General features: G+C 55.6%; 1 protein-coding gene across 2 annotated transcripts in view; it reads right to left on the bottom strand.

Moving 5' to 3' along the window:
* Positions 1-18,598, bottom strand: part of SDK1 (sidekick cell adhesion molecule 1) — a 518,297-nt gene that overhangs the window by 117,532 nt on the left and 382,167 nt on the right. For both annotated transcript variants that reach the window (XM_047779450.1, XM_047779449.1), the window contains exons 20-21: positions 15,721-15,912; positions 13,411-13,532 (exon numbers count right to left, since the gene is read on the bottom strand). In XM_047779450.1, the coding sequence (XP_047635406.1) occupies positions 13,411-13,532; positions 15,721-15,912 (314 nt within the window). The remainder of the gene's footprint in view (positions 1-13,410; positions 13,533-15,720; positions 15,913-18,598) is intronic.

The raw sequence follows: 18,598 nt of genomic DNA, 5'->3' as shown, positions 1-18,598 counted from the left end.
GGAGCGGAGGAAAGCACGCGAGGTCCCGCCGCAGAGGGTCTGCTCAGAGCCCGGTCCTCGCTCCTGGGGGCTGCTTGGCACAAGGAGAGGGGCGGGTGGAGTTTCCCAGCAGATCCCAGAGGCCGCAGGTGCGCTTCTGGGCGGGGCCACGTGTGTGTCAGGAGAAGAGGGGGGTGGGGTATATTCTACCCTGAGTCGGTGGGAGCCTGCACACTGGCCGAGCAATGACGTGCCTTCTGGGGCCTTTAAAGACATGCCCGTTCATTCTCTCTCTCTCTCTTTTTTTTTTAAAGAGCCACACCCGTGTCATATGGAAGTTCCCAGGCTAGGGGTCAAATCAGAGCCACAACTGCCGGCCTCCACCACAGCCCCAGCAATGCGGGATCTGAGCCGCATCTGTGACCTACATTGCAGCTCGAGGCAATGCTGAATTCTTAACCTACTGAGCAAGGCCAGGGATCAAACCCACCCCCTCATGGACACCAGTTGGCCTTATTACTACCGAGACACGACAGGAACTCCCCGATTCACTCCTTTTGGAAGGGACGCCCTGTCGCGATCAGCTCCTGAGGTCAGTAGGAACAGTTCACAGATAAAAGCAGGATGTTTGTGTAAGGGTGGACACCCCAGCCCGGGCCACATCACCATGGGGCTTTCTTGGGATGACTCAGTACATGACGGAAAACCAGTTCCAACCAGTTTGACTGAGAACGGATTCGTGCAACACAGACCCGGCAGCGGCCTGTTGATGCAGCCAGAGCAGGAGGGTCGTCCCAGGGGCCACGCGCACATCGCGTGTTGGCCCCATGCGCTGAGCCGTGAAGTGCTCAACACGCACCGCGTCTCCGCCTGGCCAGGAAGCGTCTGTGGTCTTCACCTCTGGGGTTGGGAACAAAGCTTCCCTTTACAGATGAACGTTTGCGCGCCAGGGACATGGAAATACCAACAGTTCAGATAATGAGCTTCAGGGGAAAGAACTGCCCTCATGGTTTGGAAGGTCAACCCTCTGTACCACCGCTAGAACGTTTAGAGCTGCTGAGTTAATTTGACAACGCTGTAGAAAGACTCTTTGGAAGGGACTTCCGGTTCTGGAAATATGGCAGCCTTGCTAACCTAAAACACCTGTCACCCCCAAGTCAGAGTGGGGCTGGACGGAGCGCAACAGACGCACGAGAGATGTGAAGCTGAGCACTCGGGGGAGCAAAGGGCTCTTGTGGAGGCTGACGTGCACACGTGCACACACACACACACACACACACACACACACACACACACACACGGGAAGCGAAGCTGTGGCCCAACTTGCCCTGAGAGCTGAGCAAATGCCGCCGACTGTGAGACAAGATGCGAGTCCTCATCACGGCCTGTGGGGATACACGAAACAGACGTGCGGGACACAAGAACAAGAATGACTTGGTTGGAACTCTGGGATTCTAGAATGCTGAATCACTGGGACAAGGATGGAACTAATGATTTCGATAACTCAGGTCTGCACGTTAACATGTTTGGGGCAGCCCTCACCCTTCCTTTCAGAAATGCAGTGCAAAGGAGCCCAGTCAGGACCTGTGCAAAGAAGGTGTCCACACAGGGGGGCAGTCACTCAGCTCAAAGGACTGTCCACACAGGGGGTTCAGCAAGGTCACAGACCAAGGATGCCGAGAGTGGCAGGCCTGATGTAAATGTGCAAAGGGAGCAGCTTGAGGAAGCAGATGGTGCTGATGTATTTGGAGAAGCTAGTGTGAACTCAAGCTTCCCGGTGTGAACTCAGGCTTCCCGGTATGAACTCAGGCTTCCCGGTGTGAACTCAGGCTTCCTGGTGTGAACTCAAGCTTCTTGGTGTGAACTCAGGCTTCCTGGTGTGAACTCAAGCTTCTTGGTGTGAACTCAGGCTTCCCGGTGTGAACTCAAGCTTCTCGGTGTGAACTCAAGCTTCTTGGTGTGAACTCAAGCTTCCCGGTGTGAACTCAAGCTTCTCAGTGTGAACTCAGGCTTCCTGGTGTGAACTCAGGCTTCCTGGTGTGAACTCAAGCTTCCCGGTGTGAACTCAAGCTTCTCAGTGTGAACTCAGGCTTCCTGGTGTGAACTCAAGCTTCTCAGTGTAGACAGATTTGGGGACAGGCCTGGATGCAGACCTGAGTGTGCATGTGTGTTTCCTGGCTCTGGGCCCTGAGGGCCGGGGGCAGTGACACTCCAGGAGTGATGAGCACACCGAGTGCCCAGATCTTGACGTCTAAATACCACTCTCCACTGAAAGAACCCAAGATTCCTTGGAGAAATGGCTGGGAGAGAAGAGAAAAGAGTAAGATGAGCCAAAAACACCTTGTGCTACAAAGTAGGAGGTGCGCAGAGTAACAGGAACCCATGAAAAGCCCACAGAAGGCAGGCAGAGGGCCTCCCGCTGGTCAAATGCAGGAGTCTGAGCATCAACACAGACAAGGACACAATGGATTATAACGCAAAATAAAACAGGAATCCGTGAGTCCACACTCCTATAAACAAGTGAATAAATAAATGAGAAGAGAAAGCTTTTCCTTTTGACAATAAAAAGTCCCATCAGTAAACGCAGAAGACATGATTGAATTAGAAAGGTCACGATTGGGTGCCTCGTTCCACTAATTAATTCTGACAAGACCTAATCAGGGAATGACAAACTAGGGATGTGAGAGGAAAGAGAATGAGATTGTCACACAACCGCACAGTATCTGCCCCCACATACTCAGTCACCGTGAAGGGCAGAAAGGTAACTAACTGTCCAGTGAGCCTCATGAACGCCACCGAAGACGGGACAATTCCAGATCCCGTTCACCCCAAAGGATGCAGGGGGAAGAGCTGGGCGTCACCTCTGTGACATCCTGACCGAGACGCATCATCTGGACCCAAGCATGAGAAACACACAAACCCAAGTCGAGGGCTCTCCTAGGAAACGAGTGGCCTGTGAGCTCTGCAGCCGTCGAGGTCAGGACAGCCAAGGACTGGCCGAGGACCTGATCCAGGTGCGGGAGGTGGAGAGAGGACGGCCGGGAGCCACGTGTGCTCCTGGACTGGAGGCTTCTGCGCCGAGGATCTTTGGGGACGACTGATGGACCTGATGGGCTCTCTGGGTGAAGGGTCATTCTTTGCTGTATTCTCGAAACATTTCTGTAGTTTTGAGATACTGTTCAGGTGAAAGGTGAAAATGAACTCCGGGGCAATCTCAAACTTTAAAGAAATGGCTACAGGAGTGCCCGTCGTGGCTCAGTGGTAATGAACCCGATTAGCATCCCCGAGGACGCAGGTTTGACCCCTGGCCTTGCTCTGTGGGTTAAGGATCTGGTGTTGCTGTGGCTGTGGTGTAGGCTGTCAGATGCAGCTCTTGACTTGACCCCTGGCCTGGGAACTTGCAAATGATGCTGGTGCAGCTCTAAAAAAAAAAAAAGCAAAAAAAAAGAGAGAGAGAGAAAAGAAATGGCTACAGTTTGGTGGTGTGCTGGCTGTGGGCACAGCAGCCTGGGGCCCACACTCAGGCCACTGCTCACGGCTCTGCACCATGGGCCTTCCCCGCATCAGCCACCCTGAGGCCTGGGTGCAGCCTGGGGAAGGAGCAAGGCCACCCCTGGGCAAGGCTAGGGGTCTGCTCAGATCAACCTCCCCGGGGAACCTCTGGGCCTCTGGGGAGAGGCTGGACCACTGACTCCCAGCACAGGCCCCGCCGTAGGACATGGTAGCTTTTCAAACCCCCACCCTCCATGTCACCTGGGCAGTTACACACAGACCGGATGGTACCGGGACCCCATGTCCAGCGATGCTGATGACCTGCCCCGAGGTGGGGTCTGGGCGTGTGGGCGGGTCCTGCAGTCTGCCTACCCTGCGGCTCGCGGCTGGGACGAGGACCCTGGCACTTTAGGAAAATGGTCACGAGGTCCCCTCGAGGGTCCACACCCTCGAGGTTGGCAGCAGCCTTGCCTCTCACCTCCCTCTCTGGAACAATCGCATCTTTATGAGAACTGGTGAGAGAGGAAACTATTGATCTCAAAAGCCAAACCGACAACCAGAAAAGGCCACGTTCACTTATGAACGTGGATCTAAAAATCTTAAACCCAGACGAAACCCAACAAAACAAACATCCCACGTGTCCATCTCGGGAACACTGGGCGGGTGAGCACGAGACTCGCGGCGTAAACCATCTTCCCAACAGACGAAAACCACCACCAACTCGATCCACGTAAAAAACGGATTGTTTTGACAAAATCAAACTTATGATTTTTAAAAAATCCTAATAAAAACAAACAAACAAAAAAAACCCAAAAAAACCGCATACCTCCTAGTAAACCAGGATCAGAAGAGTGGCCTTACCCCAACACAGGTGAGCTATAAAAACAAAAACCCCCAAGTTCCCCAAAAAACCTGTCACAAATGTTGTCGGCGTCATATGTGACCATAAAACCTTAAAAGAATTTCCAAGTTAATAACAAGACAAAGGCTGTTCTTATTGCTGCTCTCCGCAGTGTGAGACAGGAGCATCCAGCCCTTCTATTAAGAATAATCAATACAAAGAAAAAAAAAGAGAAATGAAGGATATAAAGATTTCAGAGGAAGAAATAAACCTAGTAACAGGTGATGTGACTTCGTGACACTACAGCAGAATCAGCAAACTGACGGGAGCCTGTCCAAGCTTCCGGCCGTGTGATCAGGGGCCCAGGCTGCTCGAGCCGGATCCGCTCCTGCTGGGCTGTGTGACCGGGCCTGCCTCGGTCCCTCGCGTCTCGTCTGTCAGAGTGGCTAACAGCAGCCACCTCCCAGAATCAGGACAAGGATTAAATGAGTTAATGTTTGCGAAAGCACTTAGAACACATGAGAGGTCATTACATAAATTAATAAGAATTCAAACGTCGATTGTGATGCTACCTGGGCCAGCAAGAGTCAGAACGTGTAATTTACAGTGTACACATTAATTAATCCTCCTGGCCATCCTGCCATAGCCGGCTGACCGTGGTTTGTTTTTTTTTTGTCTTTTTGCCATTTTCTTGGGCTGCTCCCGTGGCATATGGAGGTTCCCAGGCTAGGGGTCGAATTGGAGATGTAGCCGCCGGCCTACGCCAGAGCCACAGCAACGCGGGATCCGAGCCGCATCTGCAACCCACACCACAGCTCACGGCAACGCTGGATCCTTAACCCACGGGGAGAGGCCAGGGATTGAACCCTCAACCTCACGGTTCCTAGTCAGATTCATTCACCACTGCGCCACGACGGAACTCCAGGCCGACCGTGTTTTCCACGAGGACAGTCAGGGTCCCGCGGAAGCCGATGACACGTCCAGGGTCACGGAGCTGGGCCAGAGCAAGAAGAAGGGGGCCAGCGCTGCGGGTGCCAAGCCCATGGGGTCTGGGGGGCTCCCTGACTGGCCCTCGGTTTCCGGCCTTTGGGAGCAGAGCGAAGGTAGCAATAGACAGCCCCGTGCTTTTGCTGGGAAGACAGCAGCTGACGAAATTCGATTTAAACAAGTGGGAAGACCTATCATGTTCCTGGGTGGGAAGACTCGGCATCATAAGATGTCAGGCAGGTGAGAAATTCTTCCACGAGTCAAGCCATGCGGGCACGTGTGTGCATGTGTGCGTGTGCGTGTGTTGGTGGAGGCTGGGGAGACCTCATCAGAAGTGAAAGCACATTTTACTGCATCTATAATTAGACAAGGGGGAGTTAGCGCACGACGAGCCAAACTAACAGAACAGAACGAAAAAGTCAGAAACAGACCCAAGTGCCTTTGGGAATTTAATACTACGCACCAATCAGGAGGAGAGAAAAATGGGTTTTTTAACAGGTGGCTTTGGGACAATCAGACAGCTATTTGCTAAATGATTTAAAAAATGGATCCATACCTCACGCCGCAGAAAAGTACCAACTCTAAATAGATGGAGATCTAAATGCAGCCATGGAACCATGGCAGCGGTAGAAAAAACTGGGTGAACTCTTTTTAACCGGAGAGTGGGGGGGAATCTTCCTAAGACTCAAAGTCCAAAAGCTTGCAAGAAAAGATTGATAAATTACACTTCAATTTTTCAGGCATGGCAAAAAATTACACGTAGTGCTGGTGGAAATGCGAAATGTACCACCTGCAGTGGAGGGATGGGATGTCTCAAAAATTTACATACGCATTCACTGTTTGACCCCCAAATCCCATCCCAAGAGCCTATCCCAAAGAGTCAGCCGCAAAAATAGAAAGTGATTTTGCACAAGGCTGAAAACAACCTTCAGGCAGAATAATGCTCCCCTCCAGCCATCCCCCTGCCCCCCTTCCACAAAGGTCTGCACCCTCAGGCCTGGGACCTGCGGGTACGTGATTCACACAGCAAGAGGGACTCTGCAGAGGTGATTAAGCTTAAGAGCCTTGAACTAGGGAGATGATCCTGGATTATCAGGGGCGGGGGGGGGGACATCTAGTCTGTCCTCTGAGCCCTGAAAAGTGGAAGAGGGTGGAGGAAGGGTGGGCCAGAGAAGTGAGGAGGGAAGGGAGAGTCCGAGCCTCGGAAGGACCTGACCCACCATTGGTGGCTCGAAGGTGGGGGAAGGAGCAGCCGGGGATGGTGACGGCCAGCTGGGTCCCCTGGCCCCCAGGAAGAGAGTTCTGCCCACAGCCTGAACGAGCAAGGGGACCAAGGTCTGCTAGAGCCCCCGGCAGGAACGCCACCTGCCCACAGCTGGATTTCGGCCCACCGAACCCGAAGCTGAGACAGCACGGAGGTCCTGGACGATGGCTGTGGCCTCAGCAGGGGAGGGACGCCCAGCCCGCGTCCACCAGCAGCGGACCAGCTCGGCCGTCCACACGAGGGAAGACCACGCGGGATCTGCTCCACGACGTGTCCGCACCTGAGCAAGGAAGGGGCCACCAGCACGGATGCTTGCTTCCGCGGCCACAGACAGAGGGTCCGCCGAACACCTGACGGGGCTTTGGGGACAGAGGCCACGGGGTAACGGCAGAAAGGCGAACACAAACATCTCTGAACATACCTGTTTGTTTGTGGGTTTTTTTGGCTTTTTGTCTTTATAGGGCCACACCCATGGCATATCGAGGTTCCCAGACTAGGGGTCGAATCAGAGCTGTAGCCACCAGCCTACCCCACAGCCACAGCCACACCAGATCCGAGCCACCTCTGTGACCTACACCACAGCTCACGGCAACGCTGGATCCTTAACCCACTGAGCGAGGCCAGCGATCGAACCCGCAACCTCATGGTTCCTAGTCGGATTCGTTTCCACTGCGCCACGATGGGAACTCCATGAATATACCTATTTTTAAATAACAGCTTTGAAACCGGAGGGAAGGGAGCAGGGCACAGCCCTTAAACGAGCGACGGAGCCTCGAGGATACGACAAAACCCGGTTAGAACCAACCAGGTCCAAGAGGGCGGGTGATGGGATTCCAGGGGACCCTGAGCTCCGTTCTGCACTCGGGTAACGCACGGCAGGTGAACGACGGGGGCAGCTCCGGGGCCGACCACGAGAGGCCGGAAAGTGGGTGATGGTCCAGGTCCTGGAAACCCCCACCCCTTCCCGGCACAGCTGGCATAACCCTCCCACCCATCAGCCCGTGGAACTGCCCGGCCCATGAAAACGCACCCCTCCACGCTTGGGGGCCTCTCATCTCTCGCCTTTTGAGACGGCCCCCACTCTCTCTCTCCTGATAAACCTACTTCTCAGCTCTCATCTTGTCTCTCACGGAATTCCTTCTGTGCTGAGACACAGGAACCTGAACGTCCATAAGTCTTGGGAGCAGGTGTGTGACTTTAATTAAGAAAACAGTGGGTTTTCCCAATCTGAGGTGTACGCTTTGTTTCGACTTTGAGATCAAGCAGATGCATTTATAGGCTCAAAAATAAGTTGAATTAGTTAATTAATTAATTAATTTTGTCTTGTCTTTTTAGGGCCACACCCACAAGCGCATGGAGGTTCCCAGGTTCGGGGTCCAATTGGAGCTGAAGCCACGGGCCCACACCACAGCCACAGCCACGCAGGATCCAAGCCACATCTGCGACCTACACCACAGCACACGGCAACGCTGGATCCTTAACCCACTGAGCGGGGCCAGGAGTCAAACCCTCGTGTCCTCTGGGATATTAGTCAGGTTCACGAACCGCTGGGCCATGATGGGATCTGCTTAAATTTAAAATATATAAAGAATTTTTCTTTTTAAGTAAAGATGGTTTTTGAAGAAGACAATCAAAAACACTGAAACGAATGAACCTAATTTTGTGGTAGGTTGCTGACGGACACACTCGGGGAAGAATTGAGACTCCGTGTTTTGGCTCCAGGACGTGTAACACGTGGAACAGTGTCCTGTGGCCTAAGGACAGATACTTGGACGGCACTCAGTAGACTCGCTGCAGGCAGGGCACTGGACGTTACGATGGGATAGTGTGTAGAATACTTCGATAAAGAAGATACGTAACTCTGTTAGTGTTTCTAGACGTCACAATTTTCACGCGCGAGAAAAGGTAAAAATGTATATTCAAAGTCAAGTCATCTTAACGTCGAAGTGGCGATACTGGTTTGAACTCAGGATGTTTCCAAAGATCTGCATTTCCTCTCTCTGTCCACCGGAAAAGTCTAGAAACAATGACCCATCGGCAGTGATGGATGTACACCTTCGCCCACTCTTGGTGCCCAGATTATGGTCTTTAAACGCCATCTCATGGCAGTTCCCGCCAGGGTCCAGTGGTTAACGGATCCGACTAGGAACCATGAGGACTCGGGGTTCGATCCCTGGCCTCGCTCCGTGGGTGAAGGATCCGGCGTTGCCGTGAGCCGTGGTGTAGGTCACAGACGCGGCTTGGAGCCTGCGTGGCTGTGGCTGCGGTGTAGGCTGGCGGCTGTAAGCTCTGATTCAACCCGCAGCCTCGGAACCTCCACAGGCCTCGGTGTGTGGCCCTAAAAAAATTAAAGAAAGGAAGAAATACCATTTGACCCTACGTGAAAGCCGGTAGAAACGGGCTCAGTTTGAGCTCGAGGTGGGACACGCAGGCACAAGATGCTCCCGACATCCCCCTGGATAAGAAAGCAAGGACGTCATCGAAGAGGGGTTATTTATCCTCACGTCGGAATGTCTAGAACGAGAAGGAGGGCTGCCGCCCCCCGGCCAAGACGAAAAGAAAAATGACTGTGGGTGATCGGAACACGATGGAAACCCCACACTCGCCTACTGACAGGCGGGGAAAGAGACGGCGGTGGGAAGGAAGGGAGGGCGGGAGGGACAAAAAAAAGGAAGGAAGGACCGAAGGAAGTTAGCAAGCGAGCGCTGCCTAATGCCGGGAGCCACGGGGCCCGGCAGCCGACGGCAGCCCCCGCCTCCCGCGCTCAGGGCAGCTCGGCAGCCTGAGCGAGCCGGGCGAGCGCGTCTTCTCAGGGTCCAGCCGCTAAGGGAGGAGAGATGGAGAGAAATCCACTGCTCGGATGACCCAACCGCTCTACCTCCAGGCGTCTACCCACAGAGACACTTCCACGTGAGCAAAACGACACACTCGGTGATGCTCGTGACAGCACGGTCTGCAGGTGCAAACGGGCCGAACACGGGCCAACGGCCCGTCTGTAAGAAGCCAGCTCATAAATCACCTTCACCTTCATCCCGACTTAGAGGCGGCCATTAAAAGGAAGGAAACAACTGGAGATGGATGCTGGGAAAACGCATCCAGCCCTGGCGGGCGAAAGAAAGCAGCAGGCGGGATGGAAAAGAAAAAAGAAAAGTGCCACTCAGCCTCTGAAGGCACTTCTCTACTCCGACAAAGATCACCGCTGGGTGAGACCCTTAGACACCAAGCTGACGGGGACCTGGCTGCACATGGAGCCAGGGGTCCACGTTCTAAAGTGACATGGAGACACCATGTGTCCCCAGGTGCCTCCAGCCCCACCCAGGGATGACTCGACAACAGCGATGACAACGCAGAAAGGATCCCATGGAAGCTTTAGAATGAACCTCCTGTTCACAGGAGACCTGGGGGCAGAGGGACACGTGAAGGGACCCCACGAGGACACAGGGGGGACTTCTCCCACGGAGGGCGTTCCATGGGACACCTGCCGGGATGTGTCACCAAAGCCATGGCACGGGGAACAGAAGGGGCTTCATCCCTCATGACAGAAGAGGCTGTGTGGCTGGCGGGGACGGGGCGTGCACGTCCGAGTCACAGCTTGACAAACTGCACACTCTAGAAACGTCAAGTTCAATGATACCTTGAGAAAGCTGTTAAAATTATGAAAGAAGGATTTAAGAGACATGACAACCAAATGCATAGTGTGGACTCTGGGTGCATCCTGTTCTTATCAAAACTGTCGTGGGGCGTTCCCATCATGGCTCAGTGGTAATGAACCCGACTAGCATCCATGAGGGCGTGGGTTCAATCCCCGGCCTCGCTCAGTGGGTTAAGGATCTGGCATTGCCATGAGCTGTGGTGTTGGTCGAAGACGCGGCTTGGATCCCGCATTGCTGTGGCCGTGGTGTAGGCTGGCGACTAGCAGCTCCAATTAGACCCCTAGCCTGGGAATCTCCATATGCCAGGGGTGCAGCCTTAAAAAGAAAAAAAAAAAAGTAGTAAAAACATGTTTTTGGAGAATTGGGGGAAATCTGAATGTGGACTGATTCCGGACAACACAAAGGAATTTTACTAATTTTATCAAGTGTGATAATGGCGTCATGAGAACAAGTATCCATATTTTACTGTATTCTTTGGCCGTGCCCAGGGCATGTGAAAGTTCCCGGGCCAGAGATCGAACCCGTGCCACAGTGGTGGCCTGAGCCACAGGAGTGACAGCTCGGGATCCTTGACCCACTGAGCCATCAGGGAAGCCCAGTTTCCGCAATTTAACACAAAGCTTCTCTTGAAGGAAGACAGGGCATGAGATGAGCGCACAGGCGTCACCCGGATCCAGACCATGAAACAAGATTCCATGAAACCCCAGGGGGATCAGGGCTGTGACACCTGAGATCACTTTCTCTCCTTCCGGGACTCTGTGCACCACTGCACTGCACACCTGTTAACCTGCATCATCTTGGACAGCGACTCGATTTCAATTTCAAAAAGGGGGAAGAAAGACGTGGTGATTCCTAGGCGTGAAATAAATAACAAGGATTTAACGCGTGGTGCAATGAATATACAAGCAGCATTTCGTAATAACTTTACGTGGAGTATAATCTATAAATCAATGAGTCACTACGTGTACAACTGAAGCCAATATAATATTGTAAATAAATGATACTTCAGCAAAATGCTTTTTACATTGAGAAAAAAGAAACCACAAAACAGTGCAGCCACAAGAAAAAGTGGGCCTTGAAGGGTCTAGATAACAGAAGAGAGAAACCCAGGTGATGGATGAGGATGCGTGAGAGCTCCTTACATTGTGCTGTTTCCTTTTGGGTACATTTAAAATGCTTTCTATTAAAAATATGAACAGAGCAGGAGTTCCCGCCATGGCTCAGGGGAAACGAATCTGACTAGCATCCATGAGGACACAGGTTCGATCCCTGGCCTTGCTCGGTGGGTTCAGGATCTGGCATTGCCATGAGCTGTGGTGCAGGTCAAAGACACGGCTCAGATCTGGTGCTGCCATGGCTGTGGTGTAGGCCGGCAGCTACAGCTCTGATTCTGCCCCTCGCTTGGGAACCTCCATGTGCCGCTAGTGTGGCCCCCCCCAAAAAAGACCAAAAAAAAATACATATATAAAAGTAGATCAGTTGCGGGACGGGGGCATAAGGCAAACACACTGTGCAGAGAGCTGCTGTGGTTCACCCATCACCTCTTCTTGGACAGATGGAAGGACCCTCCCCAAGCCCCTGGCTGGGCTGCGGGGACAAACTCAGGCAGGAGCCTGGATGGTCCCGGGTCTGGTTCTGGAAGCAGATGCAGGCCTGGGCCGAGAGCCATGGCGGGGCAGGCACCTCTGCTCTTGCAGTCCGGCCTGGCCCGATGACGCCCGACTTGTGTCCCTGGCGTTTCTCATGCTCGGGGACCCCAGCCCGGGGACATTGAGGACAGGTTTCCCCCTCTGCCCTCGGAGCCTCGCCTGCCACATCAGGCAGACTTTGAGACACCAGAATTGTTTTTCAGGAGATACCACAATTTCTCTCCTTTCTTGCTTTTTCTTTTCTTTTCTTTTTTTTTTTTTTTTTTGTCTTTTTAGGGCCGCCCCTGCAGCGTATGGAAGTTCCCAGGCTAAGGGTCAAATCGGAGCTGTAGCCACCAGCCTACACCAGTCACAGCAACGTCGGATCGGAGCTGCATCTGCAACCTTCACCCCAGCTCACGGCAACGCCGGATCCTCAACCCCCTGAGCGAGGGCAGGGATCGAACCTGCATCCTCATGGGCACTACTCAGATTCGTTTCCGCTGCACCACGACGGGAATGCCTCTCCTTTATTTTCTTCTGCGTGTGCTCAGTTCGCTGTTACCGTTTCGGTCCTCACTCCTGGGATGCGCTTTTCGGTAGGATGCGAGGCCGCCCCACACATTATCTGTTTCTATGGAAATAGCTGTTCGAGCTCCTTGGACTGATGAGCTCCCGCTAGCCGGTCCCCGCTGTCGGAACCCTGCCGAGGTTCCAGAAACGGCTGCGTGAGGAAAGCCTTGAAGATGTATATGCTGTCGGGCCCTGATTTCGGGCCCGTTTCCAGGTGTGAACCGTCTTGCACTAGGGGCACAAGCACAGGCCTGAGCAACACGAGGGTTCCCGCTGGACAGTGACCATGTCCTGTAATCGGCCTTCCATCTTCTTTCTCAGAGCTTCTTGGCACGTGGGGCTGTGGCGTGGGTGGGACTGGACCGCGTCAGTCTGGCTCCGTGACCGCCCTCTGACTCCCAGCTGGCAGTGACCTGCTCTGTGCCCTGTGTCAAAGGTCCACCCTCTGGGTCCCCCGCGCCCCGTCCCCCCCACCCCCGGCATCCCCGCCTCTTTGCCTGGAAAGCGCGCGCTCCCTTCTCCGCAACGGGAGGCTCTTTCTCCCGAGAGAGCACCTTTCTCCTTCACAGCAGAAACTTTGTCCCTTTTTGTCTACTTCGGGGTCCTCCTGCCTAGAATCGTGCCTGGAAATACACACGCTCTACCCACGTGGTTGAGTAAATGCAAATCCACTCGGGCATCTGATAGGAACGGGGTCCCAGACGGCCCTCCCGGCCTGGAGGCTGACTGGGACCCAGGATGCAAAGAAAGGTCTCGACGACGCCGTCCCATCTGGGCGCCGATGCTGAGCCGCAACTTTGAGCTTTCAGCCTTCCTCTCACTTCCTCCATCACCCGCTGCCCACACCTGCCCCATCCCGCCCCACAGCCCCGCTGTCTCCAGCCTCTCACACCGCCCGAGGCGGCCCCAGCTACCGATCAGCCGCCGGGCTCTCGCTGAGGTCCCCGGGCCGCTGCCGGGAAGGGCCAGGCCTCGGCTGCGGTGAGACCATACCTGGCCCTCCACGATCCACCTGGAGATGGATGTCTTCCCGTCGTAGCCCGGCCGGAACTGCAGGGTGGCTGAGCGGGGGCTGATGTTGGAAATGACCAGATTGGAGGGGGCGCCGGGGAGTTCTGGAGACAAAAGAGAGAAAAAGTGAAGCTTTACATCTGCCACAGCCTAGGACGGCGCATCACACAGGTCGGCAAGCAGGCAAATTGTCTCCCAACGCTTGTTTACTGAAACAGGACTTGGTTTCAAAACCAAGGACGTGAGAAGCACAGCTTTCCGGGAACATGCTGGCAGCAGGATGGTCACTCCGATAGGGTCCCCCGTTAGGCTCCAAGCCACCTGCAGGGTCCTTAGAGGCGTATTAGCGTGGCTCCCAGAGGACGCGCCCTGAAGGTGGGTAAGTAAGTGGCAGACACTCGTCAAATGAAGAAAGGACAGAGGAGGGTAACTCTTCCAGGCTCCTCGGAGACACAAAGGACAGAGTGTCCACCCTCCCTCGGACAATGACCGTGACGCCTTCCAGAGGAGGGGCGGAGCCTGCACCCCGAGTATCTCCAGGCAGCTTGACACAGCAGGTGCGCAGGTGCTGGGTCTTTGGCTTCCTGGGTCTGGTTTCCAAGACAACCAAATGCAGGTGAACGTGCAGAACGCTTCCCACCCCGCCTGCGATCTGTTGCCCTGGCAACTAAAGGGGGCGTTTCTGTGTGGCTCCATCATCCCGGGCTGCCCGTGGCTCTGCCTCCTCCAGGGACAGGGGCCCCAGGGAGCCTGGCCCGCCCAGACGTGAAATTCTGGGAGTTAAAAACACACACTCTTAGGTTCTTGGGCAGCGCAAACACTCGAGAGGAAACCCTGGGGTGAGACGAGGGCAAGAACGACGTGAAGCAGCAGCAGCGGAGGCGCTCAGGCGGTGCTGCTTCCAGGACGGTTTCCTAACTGGCCACGGCCTGGGCTGCTGCAGGGTCCAGGGACAGTTCTGCACAGGCAGCGATGCTGGATTCTCCAGGGTCCTTTCCGCATTCGCGCGTAATGAATCTGAAGCGGAAAATGTTTAAATCCCGAGGACAAGGGACTCTTCTGTGTCGTTCTCAGCTCTGGATTCTTTGGCTGGCTCTTTGGTCACTAACGGGTGTGACCTTGAAGCAGAGCAAACAGAATCAGCCTCCTCCTAAGTGGAGGTCGTGACGGGATTTTGCTCCAGCCAATACCCGTAACCCTGGACGTGCCCGGGGACGGACCCCGGCTCTACCGACCTGGCCTGTCGGGGAGGCAACTGCAGCCCCGTGGCCCCCGGCTTGGTGGTTGGTTTGCTCAGCCCGGCTGGGCCCAGCCACCCTCCAGCACCTCCTGCCCTACCCGCACCCAGTGTCATGCTGGGCTCAGGAACGCTGGAGGCAGAGGCCCTGCAGAGGTGAGGTCAGCGAGCCCACCTCCCTGTCCTGCTGGACAGTCTCTGAACCATCCAGGGAAAACGCCGTTCACACACAGGGACGTGACCCCAGGGTTCCCCTCAGTCGCTGTACAGAAGCCACTTCCAACAAATCAAACCACACGCCCTCATCATCAGCTCACCATCACCGCAGGACGCAATTTTAAACATGCTTTGGGAACCAGCTGTTTATGTACAATAAATGTGTCTGTTCTTAAGCCAAAGACTTTGTTCTCAAAAAAAAAAAAAGAATGCATGTATTTTGTAAATGCCTTTTTTTTTTTCTTCTCCTTTTTAAGGCTACACCTGCGGCATATGGAAGTTTCTGGTCCAGGGGTCGAATCAGAGCTGCCGGCCTACGCCACAGGCGCAGCAACTCAGGATCCAAGCTGCATCTGCAACCTACACCACAGCTCACGGCAACACTGGATCCTTAACCCACTGATCGAGGCCAGGGATTGAACCCGCAACCTCATGGATATGAGTCAGATTCGTGAGCCACCGACGGGAACTCCTCCGGGTCCTTTTCTAAACCCGCATCTTCCTGGCTTTCTTAGGTGAATACAGTTTCGTGCTTCCTCGTCTTTGCGGTTGTATCTGCTTCCCTATTTCTCTCTCTCAGCCGAAGCCTGCGTCTTCCTCCGAGGGGTTCCCTGTGTGCGGTTCCGAGTCCAGGCCCCTCTCTCTCGCCATGTCCTTAAGCGCAGGTCCAGCAACCACACCCGGCAGGAGAGTCCGGCTGACGCTGCGCCACTGGCACTGACCCACAACCCCTCCCAAAGGCCCCAGGGACTCCTGTCCCCAAACGCCCATCCACTCCCAGTGGCACGAACGGCCAGGGGACGCGCGGTAGGGGGCCGCCCGGGGCCGAGGGCACTGACCTGGGGGCACTCCGGAGGAAATGGTGGACGAGGTGGCCAGGCCCACGCCCACGGCGGTGACGGCGGCCACGTCGATGGTGTAGGTGGTGAGTGAGGACAGCCCCTTGATCTTGAACTCGTGCGTCGTGCTGTTGAGCGTGAGCGTGAGCCTCGAGTCGTTCCGCCCGAACACCTCCCAGGAGACCTCGTAGCCTGCAGACACCACACCGAGTCAGTCCCCGGCCTGGCTGCACGCCCCGAGGCCGCCCTGCCCGATCAGAACCGCCCCCCCAACCCCCAGGAGCGCGCCGGGATGGGGGGGGCTGCAGCCTGCGAGGCCGCTGCCCCTTGTAAACAGACGGGAGCCGTGCCCTCTGCTTGGGCCCCCACCTCCCCCAGGGCCAGCGGCTGCATGGGGATGGGCTGGGGTCTCAGCACCTCAGGACCCGGATGGGACGTGAGCCCGCTGAGCTCCCTACAGGCTCCGCTTGTCAAACCCCAGAAGTGCGTCACCCACACTCCACCTGGATAAGCCAGTCTCTTGATTACACGGTTCCCCAAACCAGCCGCTTGCTCCCAGCCTGCAACCAGCACGGCTGCTTCTCCCTTTACAAAACGATCGATACAACACTTTTTGCCTTAAATTCCCCCCACCCCGGGGTGGCTTCCTTCCAGCTCTGCCTCCCCCAGCACGTCCGATCTCCCTCTACTCCTGCAGCCAGCGGGGCATCCTGATCACAATTTATTCAGCCTTGGCTCCGACCTCCCTCCGGGGCTCAGGGAGAAAAGACGCAGCCAGCTCCCGAACCAGCCCCCGGGGTAGGGGTGGGGGATGCGATTGGAGAACAGGGGGGAGGGAAGGGAAAACGCTGAAAATGCTTGTTCTCTGTCTTCCCGGCCCGTGAGCTCGGGAGCCTACAGCACGGAGAGGCGCCTGCAAGCTCCTTCTCACTCTGATGAAAGCCATAAATATAGTGAGAAACTGGCACGTGCAGGTAAACACGAATTTAGAGGAGAGCATCTCAGGACTTTAATATTTTGGAGGAAGAAATAAAGCCTGTTAGAAGGGGCAGCCTATGGGCTGTCCACACCGCCTGGGGACCTCTGGGTGCCAGGGCTGTGGGCGTGGATGGGGCCGTTGAGGACGCAGGGGCTGCAAAGCACATCCGAAGCCCCTGGATGACCTCACCGTGCTGCTGGCTGTGGGGTCTCCACCCCAGGCCTGTGTGGACCACGAAAGCCGGGGCAGCCCGCGGCTCCAGCTGCCCCTCGGGCTGCACGCCGTTCCCTCTCCGCAAAGGCGGACTGTGGACCGTGGAACCTGTCTCGTCAGGCTGCCTGCCCTCCTGTCCCGCCTCCCTCATCTCAGGGGGCCCATACAGACACCACCACCCCAACGGCCTGAAATCAATCACCTCTTTCTTTTTGGCCAGTTCAGAAGGTTGGAACTGATTTGCACAGTTAAAGAAAGACAAGCCCTCGGGGCAGCGAGGCTCAATGACTGGAATACGGAGAGTACTGGTCACCTGCTTCCGGCAGGGCGCAGGAGCCTGGCACAGACAGGCGCGCACGCTCCCTCTTGACAGAGCCTGGAGGGTGGGGCCGTCACTGCCCCCATCTCACAGAGAAGGAAATGAGTGAGCGGAGGTTGGAGAAGTGGCTGGAAGGGGCCTGGGCTCTTCACACCCCCGGGGCCTCCCCCGTCCCAACCTCCGACGGCTCAGGCGGACAGGTGCCCCAGGGCGGGCTAGCCGGTCGCCTCTTCAGATCCCGTGATGGTCAGGGTTTTCCCTGACGGTGCAGGGGGAGAAGGCTGTGGCTGTGCATATTGGTAATGTTACAACCTTGTCTGCCAGCTTTTTTTTGGCTGTGCCTTCGGCATATGGGAGTTCCTGGGCTGGGGATCAAACCTGCGCCTCCATAGCAACCTGGGCCCCTGCGGAGACAACGAGGGATCCTTAACCGGCTGCGCCATAGCAGGAACTCCTGGACAAATGCATCTGTTTAAAAGCTGTTTCCGGAGCTCGCCGTGGCACAGCAGGTTGAGGGTCCGGCATTGTCTCCACAGCAGTGCGGGCTGCTGATGTGGCTCAGGTTCCATCCCTGGCCCAGGAATTTTGGTGTGCTGCAGGCTCAGCAAAAAAAAAAAAAAAAAAAAAAAGGCTGTTCTTCACCAAATGTTACTAAAATAGAGCCTCCTGTTCTGTGGGGCCACTCGGAGCCCAGGCCCTGCAATTCCAGCGCCTTTAGGACAGAAGCACTGCTAGGAACTCCTGGCGTCAAAACTGACCCATCCTGTGCACTGAACTGCCATGGATGCAAAGAAAGCCCTCAGACCACCGAAGACAGTCGTGGATGCAGCAAAGGACGTGGCAGACGGCGGCTGCAAGAACGGGCCAGCCCAGACGCGCACAGATGGACAGAGGGTGGGCATGTGGCGGGCGCGGGAGGGAGGAGGGGCAGCCCCCACCCCGAGCCAAGGGCCGGGCCTCCAGCTGGCGTCCTTGCTGCTCCAAACGGCTGCCTAACTGAGAGCAACGACCGGAGCAGCTTCGGAAATAATTTTGTGTTTACCTCGAGTAAATCCTTCAGGAGAGCAGTGCATCCAGCGCCCAGCCGTCTGACTGCATCCTGGCTCCCATCAATCAGCCTTTATGGAGCAGGTTCCAGAGGACGCCCAGATGTACAGCCCAGCCCAGCGGGTGATTTGCTCCACGGCCCTGCCTGCCCGCCTCCTGGGCCCAGTGAACCTCTCGGCACCAAGGCTGACGAAGCCGCGTTGCCTCCGGGGCTCTGGATCGCAGAGTGGCCGCGCCGGGACCAGAGCCTCAGCTGCCTACTTGGCAGCGGCCACTAACAGCAGCCTCGGCGCGGACGGGCGGCTCCGGAGGGACGTGGT

This window comes from Phacochoerus africanus, chromosome 5 (assembly GCF_016906955.1).
Source record: "Phacochoerus africanus isolate WHEZ1 chromosome 5, ROS_Pafr_v1, whole genome shotgun sequence".
In the NCBI taxonomy this organism is placed as follows: domain Eukaryota; kingdom Metazoa; phylum Chordata; class Mammalia; order Artiodactyla; family Suidae; genus Phacochoerus; species Phacochoerus africanus.
Note: the sequence above shows the minus strand (reverse complement) of the source record. Positions and strands in the feature narration are given on the sequence as shown.